Source organism: Ursus maritimus, unplaced genomic scaffold, assembly GCF_017311325.1.
Source record: "Ursus maritimus isolate PB19 unplaced genomic scaffold, ASM1731132v1 scaffold_27, whole genome shotgun sequence".
NCBI classification, from domain to species: Eukaryota; Metazoa; Chordata; class Mammalia; order Carnivora; family Ursidae; genus Ursus; species Ursus maritimus.
Genome location: NW_024425230.1, coordinates 30531071 through 30553566, shown reverse-complemented (window position 1 = coordinate 30553566; position 22496 = coordinate 30531071). Strand labels below are relative to the sequence as shown.

Below are 22496 nucleotides of genomic sequence, written 5' to 3'. Positions count from 1 at the left end.
TTGAGAAGAATGTGTATTTTGTTGATATTGGGTGAAGTGTTCTATAAATGTCAATGAGGTTATGTTGGTTGATACTATCTACTATATATTTACTGATTTTCAATGTGCTTGTTCTATCAGTTATTGAGAGGGGGTATTGCCATCTCTGACTATAATTGTGGATTTGTCTATTTCCTCCTATGGTTCTATCAATTATTGCTTTATGCATTTTTAAGCTCTGTCATTGGGGACATAAATGTTTAGGATCATTATGTCTCTTGATTAACCTACCCCTTTATCACTATGAAATGATCTTCTTCATACCTTTTGATACTCTTGCCTAATGTTAATATAGATACTCCAACGTTCTTTTGACTAGTATTCGCATGGTATATATTTTTCCCACTCTTTTGGGTTTTTTTTTTTGTTTTTTGTTTTTTAAAGATTTTACTTATTTATTCGATAGAGATAGAGACAGCCAGCGAGAGAGGGAACACAAGCAGGGGGAGTGGGAGAGGAAGAAGCAGGCTCATAGCGGAGGAGCCTGATGTGGGGCTCGATCCCACAACGCCGGGATCACACCCTGAGCCAAAGGCAGACGCTTAACCGCTGTGCCACCCAGGCGCCCTTACCACTCTTTTGTTTTTAACCTGTTCATATTTTTATATTTAAAATGCATTTCTTATAGACAGCATATAGTCACACCTTATCTTTTTGTCCTGTTGTCAGATTGCCTTTTATTGGGGGTATAAGCCATTTACACTTAATGCAATCATTGATAGGGTTGGGCATAAGTCTATAATCTTACTATTTGTTTTGTATTTATCCCATCTGTTCTTTGTTCCCTATTTATTCTTATTTTGCCTTTCAGATTAAGTGAGTATTGTTTATAATCCCATTTATCAATTACCTTTTAAAGAAGATAGCTAAACAGATAACAAATAAATATAAAGTAACAAAAGTGGAAAGAACTATGGAGGAAAGCAAAGCTGGAAAAAGGAATAGGAGCGAGCTGGTTTGGGTAATGAGAGGAATTGGTGGCAGGTTTCAGTAGGATGGCCAGGAAAGGTGTTACCTGAAAAGATGACATTTAAGCAAAGACCTGAAGAAAATGAAGGACTGAGTCATGTGAATGTAAGAGAAAAGAATTTCAGATAAAACAGGATTGTAAAAGCCCTGAGGTTTATCATCATGAATTTGCCTCGTGGGTTCAAGGAGCAATAAGGAGGCCATGTAGATGGAGCAGAGTATACAAGGGGGTGATGAGAGCAGAGGGGCAATGGAGGCTGGGTTGTGGAGTACTTGGCATGAGTTTCTGAATGAGATGCTGGGTTTGAGCTGCAAGGCTTTGAGCTGGAAATGACATGACCTAACTTAGGTTTAAAAGGATCACTCTAGCTACTATATTAAGAATAAACTGTGTGGTGAGGGGGAGCAAGAACACAAAGGGAAAGCCAGTGAGGAGGTTATCATGATAATCCAACCAGAGATGATAACTTAGACCATACCTGTGAGAAATGGTTAGATTCTGAGTATTTTGAAGGTAGACATGAAGGATGTGCTGATGGATTGGATATGGGTATGAGGAAAGGAGAGGAGTCAAGAATGATTCCACAGCTGGCCTAAGGAAATAGAAGGATAGAAGCATATTTTCTGATGTGGAAACTATGGGAGTCACATGATAGGTGCTTTGTATTGGGAAAGGCAGTCTTGTGCATACAGCCTTTCAGCCCCTCTTGGGGCTGAAGCTCAGAACACTTCCTTTACCAAGAGATAGAGTCCTCACAGCCTATGCTCCTTTGTTCTGCTTATGTATCATAAGGCACCTGGCCAGACCCATCGTTGTATCTGTCCATTGTGGGAGGGAATGGGATCCTTCTGCTGCAGCACAAGATGGGGGAGCACAGGCCAACTGCTCTGTGTGGTTGCCAAGAGGGACCTGCTCTCTCCCGTGCAGGGGCAACTGACCCCCACTACTGATGCCAATCTTGTAAAGTGCTGTTCCATTCAGTGATTGACTGTGTTGTGTTTTCCACAGTGATTCCAGTACCAAGATGCAGTGGGCAGAAATGTTTGGATTTCTACTTCTGGTGATAGGCAACAGATTTCACTTGCTAGAGACTTTATAAATATTGAATGAATAAATGGATGAATGGGAAGGTTTGGACTTCAAGTTAGGGGCTGTTAATTTTGAAATGACTACTGGGCCTTTAAGTGGAGATCATGAGTGGGCAATTAGATGTAGCAGTTTGGAGAGCAGGGAAGTCTGCTGGGATTCTCACGGAAGTCATTAGTTACCACCTGAAAAAATTATAAAACAATTTGGAAAGAATTGGTGTCTCCATAGTGAGTGTTTCTAGCCAACAAAAGACATATATAAAAATGTTCATAACAGCATTGTTTGTGGTCAACCTTAACTGGAAAACAATATTCATCAACAAAAGAATGAAATAGTAACTTGTGGTGTCATCATAGAATGGTATTGAGAATGAATGAACTTAGGTACGTGCAACAACACTGATGAAGCCAGACAGAAAATAACTCTTTCTGTATGATTCCATTCATACAAATAAAGCTAAACTATGGTGTTAGAAATAAGACTGCCTTAGGGGGAGGAGGGAGCAGGTAGTGATTGGGAGACAGCACTAGGGTACCTTCTGGAAGGCTGGCACTGTTTTCTGTTTCTTCACCTGGGTGGTGATTATCATGAGATTGTTTTATCATCATTCATTGAGTTGTGCATTTAAGTGTTGGATACTTTTTGGGATCTTTTTGGGATATATATTACATTTCTAAAAAAAAAAAAAAACCAAAACTGTCATGTTAACATATTGCCTCCCAAAGAATTTGTTAACCAGGCTCCAGTTTTGAAAGCTGTGCTTGACTCCTAGCTATCCTTGTGATTTCAAGTGGTCATGAAGTATTCATGATAATCCATTTAAACTGTGGTGGGAAGAATATCATACAAATAACCGAGTTCCTAATAACTGGAAAAGAGGCAGAGTAATAACCACCAAAGTGCAGAGTTTAGCATACCTTCCTTGACATTTAAAATACCATTTGGTTTTTTTAAGTTTGGAATTTAAAGTGAATTAGAGAAAACTCAGTAGGAAATCTTAAGTTTAAATATAGCATTAAAGCTGTAAACCCCACATATGAAACTATGAAAACATTATTTCTCAGAAGAATGTAGTAACCTTATAAAGATATACTTGAGTTAGGTGTGTGTTCATTGTTTTGAGCTTTGAGCATTGAGATGAATCCATAATTTCATTTTGTTATTTATACAAGGATGTTTACCTTTCAGTATATTAAAGCCACCTATATATACAGGGTAGTCCCTTAAGACCCAAATCCTACTCTTCCAAATCTATCAGTCATGTCCTCCTTGATATTTTGATTTCATTGCCTCAACTCCCCACTGAAACTATAGGCCAAATATAACAAGATAAAATATAATGAGAGTAAATGCAAGGTCTTACAATTAGGTTCAGATAAAGAATGTGAAAGTATGATTTACCAACATGAGTGATGAAGTTTCAGGAGGTTTTACTGATATGAGATCATTCTTCATATGGGACTACTCCCTCAAAAGATTAATGTGATTATAGGTTATGTTATTGCAAGTAATGGGAAATAGACCACACCCAGCACATTATGGTCAGTTTGGGACACCATATTTTAAGAGGGACATTGACAAATTAAAGCTCATCCAAAGAAGAAAGCACCAGGTTTTGAGATGTTGTAAAAATGGATTTATATGAGTGAAGAAACCAGGACTCTGAAGTCTCACAGCAACCCTGTAAGGCATTGTCCCCATTTTATAGAAAGGAAACAGGCTCCAAGATAATTGATGACTTATTAAAATGTTACTGAAAAGTGGTTAGCTCAGGGCCCACATCTCTTTATTTTTAAACTAGTATTCTTTTCATTTCAAAATATTTGTTTTAGTAATATTTTTTAAAAGCTGGCTGTTAGCCCCTATAGAGGAGAAACTTGAAACTATGAGTGAATGATTATAGATTAAATGGAAGGAAAGGGAACATTCTGAGTAGGAAGATCAGTGTGAGAAGATATTATACATTTCCTAGTATTACAGAAATGTATTGTCTTATCCACATTTCTCTCACCCTATTTTTCTTTTTCAAGGTTTTTGACTCCAATGAAGAATCTGGGTATCTTGTTCTCACCATCGTCATATCAGGTCATTTCTTCATTTCCCAAGGACAGACGCTGCTGGTAAGTTTTATGCATATAGTTTAATATGCAAATATATTTCTTTATCTTTGTTGCTTTATGTTAATTTTTGTACCCTCAAACTTCTTTAGGGTCACAGAAATTCATCAGGTTCAACAAATTAAGCATTTATCAAATGTTGTGGAGCAGCGGGAAATACAAAAATATACTGAATATTGCCTGGCCGAAAGGGCTTTATGGTTCTGTTTTGGGAGTCAAAGTGGATCAAAGGATTGAGATTAACCAGTATTATAAAGGATTCTTAACTGGGAAAATTGGGTTGAGACAGGCTAAATTTATAGAGAAATATGTGGAGGGTTTTTCAGAGAGGGTAAAGAACATAAGCAGAGGGATAGATTTGAGAAAGTAGCTAGAAGAAAACTTGAAGCATGCTATTATTAACTTACATAGTCCTCTATAAAACTAATTTTATAAAGGTACATTTGTTCTTTATTCTGAACATACACACACACATATTGTACGAAATTTTTGAAATGAAGAAGTAAATAAGGGAGAAAATAACAGTCATTTTGCTTGAAAGTTTAGGTTTGAATTGGTATTTACAAACAAAATGAAAAAACAAGACAACTTCCAGTCAAAGAATTGTAAAAGAAAGAAGTGGAAGGGAAGAATATTACATCATTTACTTGTGAATAATATTTATATAGACATAATAAATTCATACAAATATTTACTGAATATCAGTGTCGGCATAATTTATTCACTTAACAGGTGTTTATTGAGCAATTATTATGTGCTAGGCATTGTTCCAGATGCTAGGAATATAGCAGTAAACAGCAAAGACATACATCCCTATCATTGTGGAATGTCATCATTCTGGTGGGGAAAACATCATGAACAAATATGTCAAATATATTTAAAAGATACGAATTTTTGGTGAATCCCTTACACATTCCATTAGGATGGCAGCATCCCACAGTTGTACATTGCGATGACTCATCTCTCCACTTAACTTGGATTATAGCCTTATCCTTGAATGTGGAGTGACTTGCAAGGTACTCTTTGTGTTCCTTGTGATTTTTAAAACTGCGGCAATGGTTATATCATTTTTGCTTTATTTGCCACTGTTAGGGCTTCTATTAGTTGCAGAAGATAATTTGTCTTCTTCAGCTTCGAATGAAGAATATTCCAGATGGTGGACTGGGGGATGCCTAGCCCACAGCTAGTTCTCTGTCAATATTGTGAGTCTTTGCTGAATGATGACATTAAGGCAGTTTGGCTTCCTTAGACATAGGGGGCTACCCTGTGCTTTGTCTGCTCCATCTGTTTGTACCAGTGGTAAACATTGTTAGAAACTGATTCAGGTTTCTTTGTATCATACATGAAATGATTTTTGCAATGTAGTTACAAAACTAAGTTTATCAAATTCCAAAGACCCATTACTGAGAAATACAATGGTAACTCTACAATTTGTTGCATGTTGTGTATACATATATACCTTATGTATTGGATAATACATTTTTAAAAAAATTCTAAGTAGGGTCCACACCCAATATGGAGCTTAAACTCATGACCTTGAGATCAAGAGTCCTGTGTGTATTGACTGAGCCAGCAAGGTGCCCCTATTGGATAATACTTTTAAAAAATCTTTATTAAAACTCAGTTTTATTGAAGTATAATTTACATAAAATCACTGATTTTCAGTGTTCAATTTGATGTGTTTTTGTTTTTGAGTGAGAGCGTGCACACATGCATGTGAGCAGGGAGGGGGAGAGGCAGAGGGAGAGAGAGAATCTTAAGCAGGCTCCACGACCAGTATGGAGTCTGATGCAGGGCTCAGTCTCACAATCCTGAGGTCATGACCTGAGCCAGAATCAAGAGTTGGACGCTTCACCAGCTGAGCTACCCAGGCGCCCCTGCTGTGTTTCGATAAATGAATATAGTCATGTAACCATCACTACAATCATGATGTAGAACATTCCAGTTAACCCCAAAAGTTTCCTTGTACCCCTTCGTAGTCAGTCCCCACTGCCTACCCTCGGATCTGCTTTCTCTTGCCATTGTTTTCCTTTTCTAAAATTTCATGTAAGTGAAATCCTATAATATGTAGTCTTTTGTGTCTGGCTTTTCCACTTAGCATAATGCATTTGAATTCATCCATATTGTTCATTCCTTTTCGTTACTGAATAGTATTCACTTGTCTATGTAAACTGCATTAGCTCATCCATTCACCTTTTGATAGCCATTTGGGTTGTTTCTTTTTTTTGGTTACTATGCTGGTATAACCATTTGTATACAAACCTTTGTATGAATGTATGTTTTCATTTTTCTTTGATAAATTCCCAAGAGAGGAACTGTCACTGGGTCATATCGTACATCTCTGTTTATACGAAACTACCCAGCTGGTTTTCAAAGTGGCATTCCCGCAGTGTATGGATGTTGCCATTGCTCCATGTCCTTACCAACACTTGGTATTTTCAGTCTTCTTCTTTTTTTTTTTTTTTTTAGGATTTTATTTATTTATTTGACAGAGAGAGAGACAGCAAGAGAGGGAACACAGGCAGGGGGAGTGGGAGAGGAAGAAGCAGGCTTCCCACTTCTTAAGTTTAACTGTTTTAATGGGTGTCTAGTGGCATCTCATGGTAGTTTTGATTTGCATTCCCACAGTGACTAATGACATTAAACAACTTTTTGTGTGTTGACAGGCGTACCTTGTAGATATTGCAGGTTAAGTACTAACCCGTATAATAAAATGAGTATCACAATGTGGTGAATCAAATGCATTTTGGTTCCTAGTGTATATACAAGTTAGGTTTACACTACACTGTAGTCTACCAAGTGTGCCATAGCGTTTTGTTTAAAAAAACAACAGCAGTGTATGTACTTTAATTAAGAAATATTCTGTGGCTAAAGGATGCTAACCACCATCTGAGTTTTCAGCCAAGTCATAATCTTTTTGCTGGTGAGGGGTCTTGCTTCGATGATGCTGGCTGCTGACAGATCTGGGTGGGAATTGCTGAAGCTTGGGGGTGGCTATGGCAATTTCTTAAAATAAGACAGCAGTGAATTTCGCTGCATTGATGAACTCTTCCTATTACCAACAACTTCTCTGCAGCATGCGATGCCGTTTGACAGCATTTTCTCCACAGTAGAACTCCTTTCAGAATTGGATCTTTTCAAACCCTGCCGCTGCTCTATCAACTAAGCGTGTGTCACATTCTAAATCCTTTGTTGTCACTTCCGCAGTCTGCACAGCATCTTCACCGGGAGTAGTTTCCATCTCAAGAAACCACCTTCTTTGCTCACCCATCAGAAGCAACCCTCATCCGTCAAAGTTTTATCATGAGATTGCTGCAATTCACTCCCATCTTCAGGCTCCACTTCTAATTCTAGTTCTCTTCTTATTTCCACCACATCTGTAGTTTCTTCCTCTGCTCAAGTCCAGAACCCTGCAGAGTCCTCCATGTGGACTGGACTCCACTTCTTCCAGACTCCTGTTGATGTTGATCTTTTGACCTTTTCCCTTCAATCAGAAATGTTCTGAATGTATGCAGAATGGTTAATTCTTTACAGAAGGTTTTCTGTTTACTTTGTCCAGATCCATCAGAAGAATCTCTAAGGCAGCCATAGCCTTATGAAATGTAGTTCTTAAAACTTGAAACTCAAAATGACTCCTTGATCCATGTGCTGGAGAACGGCTGTTGTGTTAGCAGGCATGAAAACAGCATTGGTCTCGTACACCTCCGTCAGAGCTCTTGGGTGACCAGATGCATTGTCAATGAGCAGTAATATTTCGAAAGGAATCTCTCTGAGCAGTACATCTCAATAGTGGGCTTAAAATATTTAGTAAACCGTGCTGTAAAAAGATGTGCTATCATCCAGACTTTGTTGTTCCATTTCTAGAACACAGGCAAAGTAGCTTTACCATAATTCTGAAGGACCCAAGGAGTTTTGGAATGGTAAATGAGCATTGACTTCAGCTTCAAGGCACCAGCTGCATTAGCCCTGAATAGGAGAGCCAGCCTGTCTTTGAAGCTTTGAGGCCAGCCATTGACTTCTCCTCTCCAGCTAAGAGAGCCTGACATGGCATCTTCTCCTAATACTAGGCTGTTGCATCTACACTGAAAATCTGGTGTTTAGTGTAGCCACCTTCACTGTAATCCGCTTCATGATTATGCAGCGTAACTGCCGCTTCACCTTGCACTTTCATGTTATGGAGACGGCTTCTTCCCTTACACCTCCTGAGCCAACCTGTGCTGGCTTCGGACTTTCCTTCTGCAGCTTCCTCACCTCTCTCAGCCTTCCCAGAATTGGAGAGGGTTGGGACCTTGCTGTGGATTAGACTTTGGCTTAAGGGAATGTCGTGGCTGGTTTGATATTCTGTCCAGACTGCTAAAACTGTCTCCATATCAGCAAGAAGTCTGTTTTGCTTTCTTATCATGCATGATTTCATTGGAGAAGCACTGTTCATTTCCTTCAAGAACTTTTCCTTTGCATTCACAACCTGGCTGACTTGTTTGGTGCAAGAGGCCCAGCTTTCAGCCTATCCTAGCTTTCAACATGCCTTCCTCATTAAGCTTAATCAGTTCTAGCTTTTGATTCAAAGTGAGAGACATGTGATCTTTCTTTCACTTGAACACTTAGAGGGCATTTCTTTTCTTTTTTTTTTTTTTTAAGATTTTTATTTATTTATTTGTCAGAGAGAGAGCGAGAGCGCACAAGCAGGGAGAGCAGCAGGCAGAGGCAGAGGGAGAAGCAGGCTCCCCACTGAACAAGTAGCCTGATGTGGGGCTCAGTCCCAGGACCCTGGGATTATGTCCTGAGCCAAAGACAAATGCTTAACCGACTGAGCCACCCAGGCATCCCTAGAGGCCATTTCAATTGTGGGGTTATTACTTGGCCTATTTCAATATTGTGTCTCAGGGAATAGGGAGGCCCAAGGAGAGGGAGAGAGTTGGGGGAATGGCTGGTCAGCAGAGCAGTCAGATCACACACAACATTTATTAGTTTGCTGTCTTAGATGGGTGTGGCTCATGACTCCCCAAAACAATTACAATAGTAATATGAAAGATCACTGATCACAGATCACCCTAACAAGTACAGTAATAATGAAATAATTTGAGATATAGTGAGAATTACCAAAACGTGATACAAAGACATGAAGTGAGCAAATGCTGTTAGAAAAATGGCACCAATAGATTTGCTTTGCACAGGCTTGCCACAAACCCATTTGTAAAAACACAGTATATGAGAAGCACAAAAGCTAAGTATTGCACAAAACAAAGTGCAACAAAATGACGTATTCTTGTGTTTTCCTATATTTGCTGTTTGAATGTCTTATTAGTGTAGCACCTGTTTATATCTTTTAATCACTTTTAATTGAGTTGTCTTTTTATATTTGAATTATAAGAGTTCTGATTATAGCTCTTTTATGAGAAATATGTTCTGCAAATATATCTCTCAGTCTGTGGCTTACCTTTTTGTTTCTTATCAGTCTTTTGAAGAGCAGAAGCCTAAAACTTTGATGAAGTCTCTTTTTTTCTTTATGGTTCATGCATTTTATGCTGTTTTAGAGATTTTTGTCAACTCCAAGATTGCAGTAATATTTTTTCTGTTTTCTTCTGGAAATTTTGACATTTTAGCTCTTACATTTAGGCCTATGGTCCATTATGAATTTTTAGTATTATTTAATAACACTAATCTTTATTATTTTGTGTGGCACCCCTGCTTCCCCTCAATTAAAGCAATGTGGTATTGAGAAAAATTACTGTATTATGCAATATGATCATGGGTGTTAGGGAATCTACTTCTGGAACCATTGAGTTAATTTTTAATGTGTGGTGAGAGTTAAGGGTCTGGATTAATTTTTTTGCAAGTAGAATGTTCCAGCACCATTTGTTGAAAAGGCTAGCCTTTCCTCATTGAATTACCTTGGTACCTTTGTGAAAATCAATTTGGTATGTATGTGTGGGTATATTTCTGGACTCTCTTTTCTGTTCTATTGACCTATATGTCTATCCTTACTCCAGGAAGAGACTGTCTTGATTACTTCAGCTTGTTGTAATTTTTTGAAGCAGGTAGTATAATTCTTCCAAATTTGTACTTCTTCAAAGTTGTTCTGGCTGTTTTAGGTTATTTGCATTTCCATATAAATTTTAGAATCAGCTTTCCTACCCAAAAAACCCTGCTGGGGTTTTGACTGTGATTGCTTTGAATCTGTAAATCATTTGGGGAAAAATTGACATCTTAATGTTGAGTCTTCTGACCTGTGAACATGTTATAATTATTTATATCTATCATTCCATTTGCTTATATACTTTTCCTTGCAGTGTTTTGAAGTTTTCACAATAGATCTTGTACATATTTAACTAAATTTATCCACAAATACTTCATAGTTCTTACGTTATTGTAAATAGAATTTTATAAATTTCAGTGCCTAATAGTTTGTTGCTAGTGTGTAGAAACACAACTGACTTATTTTTCACATTGACCTTGTATGCTTTGGTGTTGCTACACTCATTATTTCTATAGTCTTTGTAGATGTTTTTATAGATTTTTCCATATAGATGATCTGTTGTCTATGAATACAGTTTCACATTCTTTTCAATCTATCTACTCTCCCCTGCTTCCCTTCCTTCTTTTCCTCCAGATGACACTAGCTAGGACATCCTATACCATGTTGAATAGAAATGGTGAGAGTTGATATCTTTGCCTGATCCTGATCTTAGGGAAAAGTAATCTATTCACCAGTAAGTATAATGTTAGCACTGAGGTTTTTGTAGATACCCTTTACAAGACTGAGGAAGTTCCCTTTTATTCTAGTTTGCTGAGAACTTTAATCATGAATAGGAGTTGAATTTTGTTGAATGTTTTTTCTGCATCTATTGAGATGAATTTCTTTTTTTTTTTTAGTTCTGTTGATGTAATACATTTTTAAAGATATTCAGTTCTTATTGAATCTACCTTTATTGCAGGAGTATTTATTTTTTAAGATAATGTACGTGTGATTAAAAGTGATTAAAAGTAAGAATGCATATTAAAAATGTACCCCCTAAATTAAAGAACAATTTTTGTCAGTTCATACAATTTATTCGCAGTATTTTCTAGGTTCCACAAGAATCAACATACAGAAGAGTAAACACATTTGGAATTATAACACATTTTAGTTGCAATTTTATGTTGGTATTACATTTACACACCCTCCCCCCTCATGCTAATCTGGGTTGTGGTATATTTTTAGAATTTTTCCCATAAAAGGTAGGGACATGACAGCTATGGAAAGTTTTAGCCACTTCCGTTTTAGTAAGAGAATCCAATTGTTGGCATGGTTTAAAATGTGCTATATTTGTACTATCAAATCTTTGTGGAAGCTGCACAAACCCCTAAAAAAAGTCATTTATTTCAGAGAAACTGATGACTAGGGCCCAGCAACAGTTCCCTCTGTGATATGTTTTCGTAGAAATCCAAACAGATCAACAAGGCTTTGGGCTTCTTGCTTGGACCTGGCAGCTATTTAAACATAATTTCTCTTAAACTTCATAGTTCTCTGATTGTCACCTCCTATTGAGGCCCATGGGACTTAATGTTTCAGATTAAACTTAGCTTGGTGTCCAGTTACACCATGGGTTTCCCTTTTGCTTGTTCAGTTAGCACCCGCCCTCGTGTAATGATGTCACTGCTGGAGGGCTCCATTCACACCCACGACTGGGCTGTTCTCTTGTTATTTCTTACGAAGGGTTAGTACGGCAAGAAGGCGGGGAGCCCTTTGCTCCATCCTCAGTCTACCTTGGACTTTAGTTCAACTGGTTTCCTTTTTCTGGTCTTGGCATTTTAAACAGATTCTCCCTTGCCTATTTTGGGCTTTTAAATTTTGTTTTTAATGTGGTAAAATGAGTTTAGAAGCATTCCCTCTTCTTCTGTTTTTTTGGGTTTCTTTTGAAGAGTTTGAGAAGAATTGGTAGTAATTCTTCTTTGAATGTTTGGTAGAATTCACCAGTGAAGCTGACTGCTCCTGGACTTTCCCCTTTGGGGAGGTTTTGATTATTGATTCAGTCTCTTTACTAGTGATTGATCTGTTCAGGTTTTCTCTTTCTTCATGATTCAGTCTTGGTAGGTTGTAGGTTTCTAAGAATTTATCCATTTCTTCTAGGTTGTCAAATTTGGTGGCATATAATTGTTCATGGTAGGCTTGTGATTCTTTGTATTTCTCTGGTATCAGTCATTAAGTCTCCTCTTTTATTTCTGATTTTATTTATTTGAGTCCTCTCTTTTCTCTTGGTGAATCTAGCTAAATGTTTGTCAATTTTGTATATCTTTTCAAAGAACCAGCTCTTAATTTCATTGATCTTTTGTGTTATTTTACCCTCTGTTTCTTATCTTTTTTCTTTTATAGTAGCCATCATAATGGTTGTGAGGTTGTATCTCAATGTGGTTTGATTTGCATTCAGTAATTATTAGTGATGTTGAACATCTTTTCATGTGCTTTTTGGCAATTTGTGTATTTTCTTAGAGAAATACCTGTTCAAGTCTTTGCATATTTTCTGATTGGGTTTTCTTGTTGTTGTTGAGTTGTAGGTTTGAGAGCTTGTTGTTGTTGTTATTGAAGTATAATCTCTCTCCAGACATTTAACACACACACACACACACACACACACACATGGCAGCTGATGAATGCAGCTTCTTTTTTACTAGGTCTCATGTGATTTCCTTTTTCTCCCTTGTTTCTTCTTTCAGCGTAAGTACAGGCTGATATAGACTGAGCACTGTGAGCCCTTTTTAGAGTGGGGACGTGGCTGAATGGCTTTTGTGGGGCACAGCGTTCTGTGCCTTGCTGTACCCTCACCCAGTCACCTTAAGTGTAAGATTGTTCCTGCCTCTGCTCAGCCCTACTTGGCTCCTCCCCTCCTGGTGCTGGAGCTCCTGATCAGAGTGTATTTATCCTTCACTGAGACGTCTTCTGTTTTCTCTTTCTCAAACCCTTTTTTAAAAGTGTAGAATTCATAACTCCTTTTGAGATATTATCTCTAAAGTTAAAAACATATTCTATATATAATTACAAATGTATAAAAATCCATCTTTTATCAGCAACTCCAGATATCCAAATGGGGGAAATTATTTCCTAAGGCTTTAGCCTCTCCTTTTTATCTCACTTGGTCCTGATCCAGCACGAGTGTCTTCACCTAAATAAAACTATGTCTGAAACCCAGGAGCTAAATGGTCTTAAGACCATTTTAATTCTGTCTTCTTGGGAAGCATGGGTCATCCTGGAAATGATGGAGTTTGTTTTATTTTGTTTTCCTTTTAATTTTTCATGCCCAGCCCAAATATTCTTCAAAAAGAAATTGTCTTACTGTTTACCAGTGGAAATGTTATATTCCTATTTAAGTGAACTCTGGAAACTTCAAATACTAACTTTAACCCAGTTAATTTAAAAAATGTTTGTTCAAATCATGGTCTCAGCTTAAGAATCTTCTGAGAGGAAAGACTTAGCACAGAGTTTTAAAATCAAGTTATTCACACAGTTAAATTCTTTAGATTAGAACCAGTCTCTTCTTTGGCCACCTTTTCAAGAAGAGACAAGAAAGACACAGCTCTTCATAACCTTATTATCACCCCCTTCCCACATTTAAAACCATCGGATCAATTATATCACTTTTTTCCTCTTTTTTCTCCCCTCCAGAGAGAATTGGGTTAGCAAGAGTTAAAGCATTTCACTGCTCTATTTTTGTACTTTCCCACATCTAAATAAACTTCGGCGCCTATGCAGTACTGGCCTGAAAAGTTGCTGACTACCCATCTAAGAGGCATGTGAAGGGCGTCCTCCACCATACCTCCCCTATCTCCCTGTGCTGCCTTTGGGAACCTATGACCATCCCCACCTTCATTAGTGAGACATCCGTGACTTACGCATTGGACTCTCTTGCCTTTCCTCTCTTAAATTATCCATTGGGCTCAACTTGTCAGTAAGTAAGAGAACAGTCTGTGAACTCCACTCTTATGACTACTCCAGAAAAAACAACTCACACAGCCGCTGCAATTTCTGTCATCTCCTCCCAGACTTCCTCAGGCAGCATTCGCTCACTTGCCTTCCCAACACGCCTTCCAGTTCCAAACTCGTTTAACAAGGGTGATGGCGTGTCTGTGCCAATCTCACTTCTGATGCCAACAGATGCATTTCAGGTGGGTGGAAGGAGACGCACACTCATACACAGTGGAGTTACAATTCCTTGCTTAGTTGGCAATGGGAATAGAATCTTACAGAAGGGAGGCGACCACACATGACTGCAGTAGATACAGTGAATCTCAGCAAAGTCTCCTCTCTCTCTTGTCTGATGACACTGGTTTTTGCCAGGCTCTAGGAAAACTCACTTTTTGCTAAGCCACAGCCTTTTATATGTGAGACTTAATGTTACCATCCCAGAAAAATGTATCAGCTTCTGATTAAGGGAATGTTAACAAGCATTGGGTTCACATCTGCATCTTTTCTAAGATTGAAAGCTGTCAGTGCTCAGGTGTTTCTGCAAGCTTTTCAGCATTCTGGAAATCCATAGTGTCTTTCACATTTTCTGTTGGGAGACTGGGGTTTTGTTGTTGGTATTATTGGCATTATCTTTCTAGAGTAAAAATATTAAATCTTTGAATGCATATTGAAATCCTTTTTTTCTTGATTTGTCATTGGCTTTTTTGAAAATAATTTTAATTGGAGTATAACTTACAATAAAATGTACTCATTGAGTTCATGGAGTTTTGATGAATGTATACAACTGTATAAAGCACCATCAGAAGCATGATATGGAACTTTTCTATTCTCATTCCTGAATGACTAACAAAGCATATATATTTATTGTCCAGGTTAAGAAACAGAACATTTTGGGATGCCTGGCTGGCACAGTCAAGAGTGCACATGACTCTTGATCTTGGGGTTGTGAGTTCCAGCCCCATGTTGGATGTAGAGATTAGTTTAAATAAAAAAAATGAATGAATAAATAAATAAATAGGGGTGTCTGTGTGGCTCATTAGGTTAAGTGTCTGCCTTCGGCACGAGTCGTGATCCCGGGGTCCTGCGATCGGGTCCCGCATGGGACTCCCTGCTCGGCGGGGAGTTTGCTTCTCCCTCTGCCTCTCCCTCCTGCCTGCTCATGCTCGCTCTCTCTCTCAAATAAATAAATAAAATCTTTAAAAAAAATACTTTTTTAAAAAAGGAAACATTTTTCAAAGTATAATTCACATATATATACTATATTAGTTTAGGTGTACAATAAAATGATTCTTGTATACAATATGTGTATACATTATGAAGTAATCCCCAAATTAGTCTAGTTGACATCCATCACCATGCATAATTACAAAGATTTTTTCTCTTGTGATAAGAACTTTTACGATCTACTCTTTTAGCAACTTTCAAAAATGCAATACAGTATTATTAACTATAGTCCCCATGCTGCACATTACATCCCCAAGACTTATTTTACAACTGAAAATTTGTGCCTAAGAAATAGAACATTTTGAGCTCCCCAGAACCTCTCGTGTTCCTCTCTAGTCACTATTATGTATCACCACCCTCCTGAAAGCTAACCATCATTCGGACTCCTAACAGTATAGATTAGTTTTGCTTGTTTTTACACTTCATATAAAATGAATAAATACAAGACTCTTCTATGCCTGGCTTCTTTCACTCATTATTATATTTATGAGACTTGTCCATATTGTGTGAAATTACAGATTATCCATTCTTCTTTTGTGAATGTATCACAGTTTACTTATCCATGGTATTATTGATGGGTATTTGGGTAATTTCCAATTTTTAGCTATTAGAAATAGTGCTGCTGTGCACATTCTAGTACATATTTTTCGGTGAACACTGTAATTTTGTATATATTTTTGTTGGGCATATAGGTAGGAGTGGAATGAGTGAGCTATAGGATGGCACTTCTCAAACATTAATGTGCCTATGGTAATAACCTTGGCTCTTAGTAAATTGCTGATTGTGAATCAGCAGGTTTGGGATGTGGTCTGAGATTTTATGTTTCTAACAAACTCCTAGGTTTGCTGTTGCAAGTAATGATGCTGTTGCTACTAATCCCGGGACATACTCTGAGGGACGTGCCTATGTCCAGCTTTGGTAGATACTGCCAAAGAGTTTTCCACAGCGATTATGCCCAATTTATACTCTCGTTAATAATGTATGAGAGTGCTCCACATTCTTGACAATGCTTGGTATTTTCTCTTTATTTTGGCAATTTTGGTAGGTGCGTAGTGATGTCTCATTGTGGTTTTAATTTCTATTTTTCTTTTTTTTTTTTTTTAAGATTTTATTTATTTATTTGTCAGAGGGAGAGAGCACAAGCCGGGGCAGTGGCAAGTGGAGGGAGAAACAGGCTTCCTGCTGAACGGGCAGCCCGACATGGTGCTCGATCCCAGAGTCCCGGGACCATAACCCAAGCAGAAGGCAGACACCCAACCGACTGAGCCACCCAAGCGCCCCTCTATTTTTCTACTTACTAATGAAATTGTGTACTTTTCCTTATATTTATTGGTGATCTGGGTATCCTCTTTTGTGAATTGTATGTTAAAATCTCATTTTTCTACTGGGTTATCATTGATGTTGTTTTTCCTTATGCTATTAGAGTTCTTATTCTATTACATCTCTTAGTCTTCTTATTCTTTTCTTAATTTTTCATTATTTCTTTGAGCTCCCTACTTATTTATACCTTTCTCATAGCCAGACTTCAGTCTGTTATACAATATCTGATCTGTCATCTCGGTTTCAAAGAACCTGTTTTTTAAAAAATTTTATTAAATTTCATACAAAGCAATTTTAATTAAAATTTACTTATGTTTCCAGGGTTTTTTCAAAACTATATGCCCTTTTCTGTATCTTGAGTGTTGTATTTTTCCTTTTTTCTTTTTTGCTATAGAATGGTTTAATAGGCCCAGTACATGTTTTTTTTTTGTCCTCCTCCATCTATTCCCCCCTTCCCATTCTTTTTCTTCTCTTCTTCCTCTTCCTCCTCCCTTTCCTTTGTCTCCTCCTTTTTTCTATTTTATTCATCCTTATGCTTGGAGAATTCTCATCTAGGGCCTGTGGGTGGATTCATTTGCAATAACCTCACTCTCCTTGGATACTAATAGGTTTTCCTTTCAAATATTACAGAAGTGACCTGGTTGATAGAAATTTACATTTCTGTTAATCTACCCAGAAGCCTGAGAGGAGTGGATTGGGAGCCTGTCCTAACAGGGAGTGATGTCTCTGTCTAATTTCTTCTATGAGGGATGAGACTCATTCAGAAGCTATGAGGCCAGCTTTGGCTAGCCACAAGGCCAGTTATATACTATGGTTATTCACCCACCTTCCTACTATATCTGCCCACTGTTTCTCGGAGAAATTGCTAGATTTCCTAGACCATCATTTAGTATATTTCAGTGCATATCCTGGGGTACAGTTGTTTCCCGTGCTCTTGATTGGTAGTGGTTAAGCATATTTCACATGAAAGGTTTCTTATTTTTTCCTATGGTGTACCCTTTCCCTAGCTCTTGCCCTTCTTATTCATGCTATTTTTGCCAGTATCTCCTCTGCTTTCTCTCCAGCTCACATCACTCCTTTCTCCGGAAGATAAATCGCTAGTTGACTCTTGACATCTTTCCTCCATCCCAGATTTATCTTTCTTGTCTTTCAGAAAATCTTCAACAGTTTTGTCATAGGAATGGCATCCATTCCTAGTTTCTAGCATTAGTGTAGTTGTTTCTTATTTTAGATTTGTTTTGGCGTTTTAATTGTGACAGGATGAAGGTGTTGAGTTTAATGCCTCTATTCAAAATGTTATCATACCTGGAAGTATAAAAACCTTTTAGATAATTTTTTATTTTTTCCCACTAAAGTACCTTTTTCCACCAAAATATACCTTTTCTCACCATAGAATAACAAATATAGAGCTGAAGTCTTGCAATTTTCTGTGAAGTTTGGTTTTTCATGGTATCTCAGATGAGGTTATATTAGCAATTGGGTGATCGTCTTTCAGTGGACTGGGATATACAAATATAAGTCAAGAATATTTCTGTACCCGAAAGTACTTCATAGGCTATAGTGGATGAGACAAATGAGGCACTCTAAATAGATGATCTTTGACCTAAGCCTGTGCTACTTTGTTATACGAAGTGTTTTGTGATGAGTGAGTGTATGTATCTAGCTTTACTGATAAGGTAATGGCTCTGATAGGGAATTTAAGGGCTTATCTAGCCTTCTTTGCTTTTAAAACTATAATTATACTTTTGTTCTGTTGAACTTCAGTGGGGCCTTCCTGTGTATTTCTTGTCCTTTCTTTAGGGACTAATTCTTGACAATGATTTGTAGAAAAGTTTCTATTTTGTATTCAGTATGAAAAATCTTAAGCATGTGAATCCCTGGTACTGATCGGTTCCTTTCTTCTTTTATCTTTTTTCTCTAAAGTGAGTCATAACTTTGGAATGATGCTTTTGAAAAGATAGTAGCTACTCACAAAGAGTAATTTTGACACTAGAAAACCAAATGCCCTCCCTTCATTTCCAAACATCTTACAGTCAAATATATTTGCCAGATTTTGTAGATTGTGTCTTTATTTTTATTTTTAAAAAAGATTTATTTATTTATTTATTTATTTATTTATTTATTTATTAGACAGAGAGAGACAGTCAGCGAGAGAGGGAGCACAAGCAGGGGGAGTGGGAAAGGAAGAAGCAGGCTCCCAGCGTAGGAGCCTGATGTGGGGCTCGATCCCGGAACACCGGGATCACACCCTGAGCCAAAGGCAGCCGCTTAACGACTGCGCCACCCAGGCGCCCCTGCGTCTTTATTTTTAAAGCTCCCATTTAATTTATCAAACCTCTAGTTTGGAAGAAAAAAAAATGCCTCTTTGGGGCTGAATTCTGATTGGTTCTTATTTCATATATTGAAAGTTATCTCACCAGGGGCGCCTGGGTGGCACAGCGGTTGAGCGTCTGCCTTCGGCTCAGGGCGTGATCCCGGCGTTGTGGGATCGAGCCCCACATCAGGCTCCTCCGCTATGAGCCTGCTTCTTCCTCTCCCACTCCCCCTGCTTGTGTTCCCTCTCTCTCTGGCTGTCTCTATCTCTGTCGAATAAATAAATAAAATCTTTAAAAAAAAAAAAAAAAAGAAAGTTATCTCACCAATTATCTGTGATGTGTTTTATCATCAATGTCATGACTCAAAAAAAAACCATTGTGAATACCGTAGTTTTAAAATTTTTTACAGTGCAAATATATAAAAAAAAAGTTGTTGTCTCTTCCTATATTTGACTGCAAAAAATTAATTCTTGGTTTAATATACATTCTTCTTTACTATCTTCTCAAATGACATGGCATGAGTTCAGTCACATGGTACTCAACCAGGCTTCTAGATTCCTTCTCTGGTTAAGAGGTTATAGAATTTAGAGTCTTTCTGAAAACACATCGTTGGTATAAGATTTTTTCCCCCTGCAGTATTCAAGCCTACATGGGTTTCGATTGGATCAGCTTTACTTTGGTTGTTTAAAATAGTAAATCTTTTACTATTATTAGAGAAAAGTCATTTTTTTTTTGTATCACTAATCATTAACAAAGAGGAAATGAGCAGATTTTACCTTGACTGTTACTTCCTAAACTCTTCTTTTTAAAACTTTAAAGTAGTTTAATACTTGTGAATGTTTAGTTCTTCAGTGGAGCTTACTGAGGAGACAAAATTTATACACTTGAAACAAAGAAAGTGCAATTCCAAGTGATGTGGTTTAGATTATAAGCACCAGCACCATAATTTTTTTTAAACTTGTTATTTGGAAATAATTTTGGACTTAACCAAAAAGGTCGCAAAAATAATACAAGGAATACCTTTCACCACATACCTTTCACTCACCTTCTCCAAATGTTAACATTTAGCACAGAACAGTGATCAAAACCTGGAATTCTGGTCTGACACAATACCATCGACTTATCTGCAGACTTTATTCTTATTTTACCAGTTTTTGCACTGTCCTTTTGCTGGCCCAGGATCAAACCTAGGATCCCACACTGCGTTTAGTCGTCTTGTCTCCTTGAGCTCCTTCAATCTGGGACACCTCCTCAGTCTGTTTTTCATGCATGTCTTTGATGCATTTTGTAGAATGTCCTAAAAGACAAAGATGTTCGGTCTTTCTCAGTTCATCATCCAGGAGGTACATGGTGTTGATAGGTCTCATTACTAGTGATGATTATCTTCATTACTTGCTTAAGGTGGTATCTGCCAGCTTTCTCCGTTGTAAAGTTACTGTTTTTCTTTTTATAATAGGTATTTTTGGGGAGATATTCTGAGGAATACAAGTTTCTGTTTCTCATTATACTCTTGTGCACTAATTTTAGTGTCCATTGATCACTCTTGCCAGCAACAATTATTGCTCTAGTGTTTGCCAAATGGTGCTTTTCTATTTCTGTGATTCTTTGCACGTTTATTAATTGGAATGGTTGTTTCTTTCCCCTTGTTTATTTGTTTATTCATTTATTTGATTATATCAGTATAGACTCATGGATATTTACTTTATTCTGTAGATTATTATCCACACCTATTATTATTTGTTTTGGCACTAGCACCACTTTTTTGTTAGACTATCATGGTTCTCTTAAACTTTCCTGTGTACCATGAAATTTGATGTTAGGCAAAATATTCAGCTATTTTCACCTTCAGTGTGCTCAGTAGTAAAATGGAAATAATATCTGCTGTGCTATATATAAAACAGATTTGCAAACTCTAAATGTGATACAAATGGTAACATTGCCATGTTTTAAATGCCTACGGCTGTTCAGAGAACAAAGGCTATTTTCAGGGGCCGACTTGAGAGTTAATTCTTAGACTGTTCACTTATTTCAGTAGGGAGGACCAAGAATGGAGGTGGAGAGAAATGGCTGTATGAGATTAGAGGGAGAAGAAACACAAAAGTAAATCATATAAATACAGAGCAATACACATTTTCACATTCTGTTGTGTGCAATACTTTCTGAATTCCCTAGAATATTTTGCAGTAGTAAAATGTATTTGACTATTAGTTTTGAAAACTCCCTTGTTTCATGTAGCAAAATATGTTGCCAAATTAAATGTGGCTTATAAAAACAACATTAACTTAATTTTTTCTTGTACCTTAAACTGTTGTTTGGTTTGGAAACATTATCTCTGGTGTTCTTTATTAAGGATGTGTGAAACACACAAAACCATAAGGTGTTGTGGATGTTATTGCTCTTGGCTTTCTTTCCAGTTTGGTTTGTGAGTCTTTTTTGGTACCTATGATAATACTGTGTGCAGAAGTCCTTGATGTGACTTCCTGTTATTAAGTTTCTGAATCAATACATATATATCCTGCCCAGGATTTGTTCCTCCGCCCTGTTTGCTCTGGATATTTGGAAGATACACTGAACATTCAATTTGTGACTTAAGATTTCTTTCTCTTTTTCTTTTCTTTTTTCTTTTCTTTTCTTTTTCTTTTCTTTTTTCTTTTTTTTTTTTGTCTTTGGGGATGAAGGTTTTATTTCTTCATGTCATCACAGTCAGGCAAAAAATAGTAGACTAAGCTGCTAAGTAGGTCGACCTGCCTGAGCATGGTGAGGTGGCGAATTCTAATGAGATTTCCTGACTTCAGCAGTTACTAGTGATGGGAACAGGGAGTGGAAATAGCAATACTTGAACTGCAAATAGTCAAAGAAGAATAAATGAGTTTCCACGTTGTTCAACATTTGTAACTGAGGAAACAGAAGACTTCACACCACAGTACGTTTTTTTCTATTTCATGTTAAAGAATATGGCCAAATAAAGGCATGAAATCAGAATGAAATAAAGAACAGATCCCAGTAAATGATTATATTAATGGATGTGGGCTATTTCAGTTGGCATCTTCTGTATTCTTCTTACACAGTAAAAGATTAGCAATAGACGTGCCTTGTTGTTGTATGTGTTTATAAAAGCTAACATGAGATACTGAAGCTATCAAAGGTTGATGTTAGGTGCCAGTTATTTCGGAGGTGGATGTTTTATAAAATCCAGAGACCTCAGAATCAATAATAAAATGCAGTGAACTTCAAACTTTGGGTTTGGCTTAGCTTTTGCTTTCAGCTTGGAATTTCATCCTTTTTTGTTGGTTTTTGGCTGTTGACTTATGTGCACAATGGCACCCAACTGAACTCTCCCCCTTGTGACTGTGGCTCTGGCTTGGTCTACCAAGTAGCTAAAATTTTTCAACTGACAGGGAGGACAGTGGGCACTTCCAAGGAACACCTGCCAAGGTGTTAGTACTTCTAAGTCAATTAGTTTGATCTCTTTTATTTAGTTG

At 37.4% G+C, this 22496-nt stretch overlaps 1 protein-coding gene across 2 annotated transcripts in view; it reads left to right on the top strand.

Moving 5' to 3' along the window:
* REC114 (REC114 meiotic recombination protein) overlaps positions 1 to 22496 on the top strand; it is a 98766-nt gene that overhangs the window by 15684 nt on the left and 60586 nt on the right. For both annotated transcript variants that reach the window (XM_040643015.1, XM_008708514.2), the window contains exon 2: positions 4129 to 4218. In XM_040643015.1, coding sequence (XP_040498949.1) covers positions 4129 to 4218 — 90 coding nt within the window. The remainder of the gene's footprint in view (positions 1 to 4128; positions 4219 to 22496) is intronic.